Below are 1,561 nucleotides of genomic sequence, written 5' to 3'. Positions count from 1 at the left end.
TAGTTTTTTAAGGAACCTCCATTCTGATCTCCATAGTGGCTGTATCAATTTACATTCCCACCAACAGTGCAGGAGGGTTCCCTTTTCTCCACACCCTCTCCAGCATTTATTGTTTGTAGGTTTTTTTGATGGCCATTCTGACCAGTGTGAGGTGATACCTCATTGTAGTTTTGATTTGCATTTCTCTAATTATTAGTGATTATCCTTTCAGGTGTTCTTTGGCAGTCTGTGTATCTTCTTTGAAGAAATGTCTATTTAGGTCTTCCACCCTTTTTTTTTTTTTTTTTTTTTTTTACATAATGGGTTTATATTTAATATAGTACTTCTCACCATGGAGATGTTAGCAGTTTATAAAGATTCTTTTGTTTTTGTTAAACATTAAATCTTTTCTCCATTTCAATGTCAATATAAAGTATTTTTTTACATTAAATCTTTTCTCCATTTCAACGTTAGATACATCGAATACATTTTCTAAACTTTTTCCCCCACAAAGAGATAAGTTTTAATTTTTGACCAACTGTATTTAATATCTAGGTACAGTATTAACTTGGGTGATAACAAAACAAAAATGCATTAAAAATATGGAGAAAAGACTCCTCAGTGATGCAGGAGGCAGTGATTATAACTAAACAGTGGCAATTTCCCAGGATTCTGGGCAAGAGTTTTCTTCTTCTTATTGAGAATTCTGAAACTATGAAATATTATGCAAAGTTCAGCCATCTCACTTCTTTGACCTTCTTTCTAACTAGCAAATGCAAATTACAGACGGCATTTTTCAGTGCATTATTTGTTGTGAAGAAAACGTTTTGTTTTCCATTTAACATAATATATCAATTTGTTCCTATTTATAGGGAAATAACCAAGACTCTGAAGCTACCCTATTTACTGTTTCTTGAGAACTTTCAGACACCAAAACTCAGTTCTGAACCTCAATAGCACAAAGGTTTTCAGGGCAAGGTTTGATTCAGGAGGCCCTTCAAAGTCACATCTGTCCATTTCTCTTTCGTGCATATACCCCCAAACAAGCACAAATGCCTGTAATGCTGAGAACCACACCTAACAAGAGAGCGATTGCATCTCGGGCTTCTACTGCTTCAACAACAGGCAGCACCAGAAGCAATGAAAAGAGGACTAGGAACAATTGTGTTGAAACTGAGATCATGATGTTGAGATCTTGAGGTGATCGGTTCTTAAAGGCTGAAGGTTCCAAAGAAAGCGGCTTTTGTTTAATTCTATCAGTTCAGGATGCTGAGGCTAAGAGGTTCCACGTGACAGCGCCTTTCAGGAAGCAGCCATTACAGGAATCCCACCCATTTTTTAATTGGGTTGTTTGTTTTTTGATATTGAGTTGCTTGAGCTGTTTATATATTTTGGAGATTAATCCTTTGTCAGTTGCTTCGTTTGCAAATATTTTCTCCCATTCTAAGGGTTGTCTTTTGGTCTTGTTTATGGTTTCCTTTGCTCTGCAAAAGTTTTTTTTTTTTTTTTCTGCAAAAGTTTTTAAGTTTAATTAGGTCCCATTTGTTTATTTCTGTTTTTATTCTTATTACTCTGGGAGGTG

General features: G+C 35.4%; 1 protein-coding gene across 1 annotated transcript; it reads right to left on the bottom strand.

Annotated features, from left to right (window-relative positions):
• Positions 1-302: 302 nt before the first annotated feature.
• On the bottom strand, positions 303-1,351 carry LOC308618063 (small integral membrane protein 30-like). Its single transcript, XM_081235455.1, has one exon. It carries the CDS (start codon positions 1,160-1,162, stop codon positions 983-985), a length of 180 nt encoding a protein of 59 aa, XP_081091581.1. The 5' UTR covers positions 1,163-1,351; the 3' UTR covers positions 303-982.
• Between the last annotated feature and the right edge of the window lie 210 nt (positions 1,352-1,561).

Source organism: Mesoplodon bidens, assembly GCF_964165515.1.
Source record: "Mesoplodon bidens genome assembly, chromosome: 5".
Taxonomy (NCBI): Eukaryota; Metazoa; Chordata; class Mammalia; order Artiodactyla; family Ziphiidae; genus Mesoplodon; species Mesoplodon bidens.
Note: the sequence above shows the minus strand (reverse complement) of the source record. Positions and strands in the feature narration are given on the sequence as shown.

What these genes read in the sequence shown, in the direction of transcription:
- LOC308618063 (XM_081235455.1), bottom strand. Translation starts at nt 1,162, where the DNA reads ATGATCTCAGTTTCAACACAATTGTTCCTAGTCCTCTTTTCATTGCTT.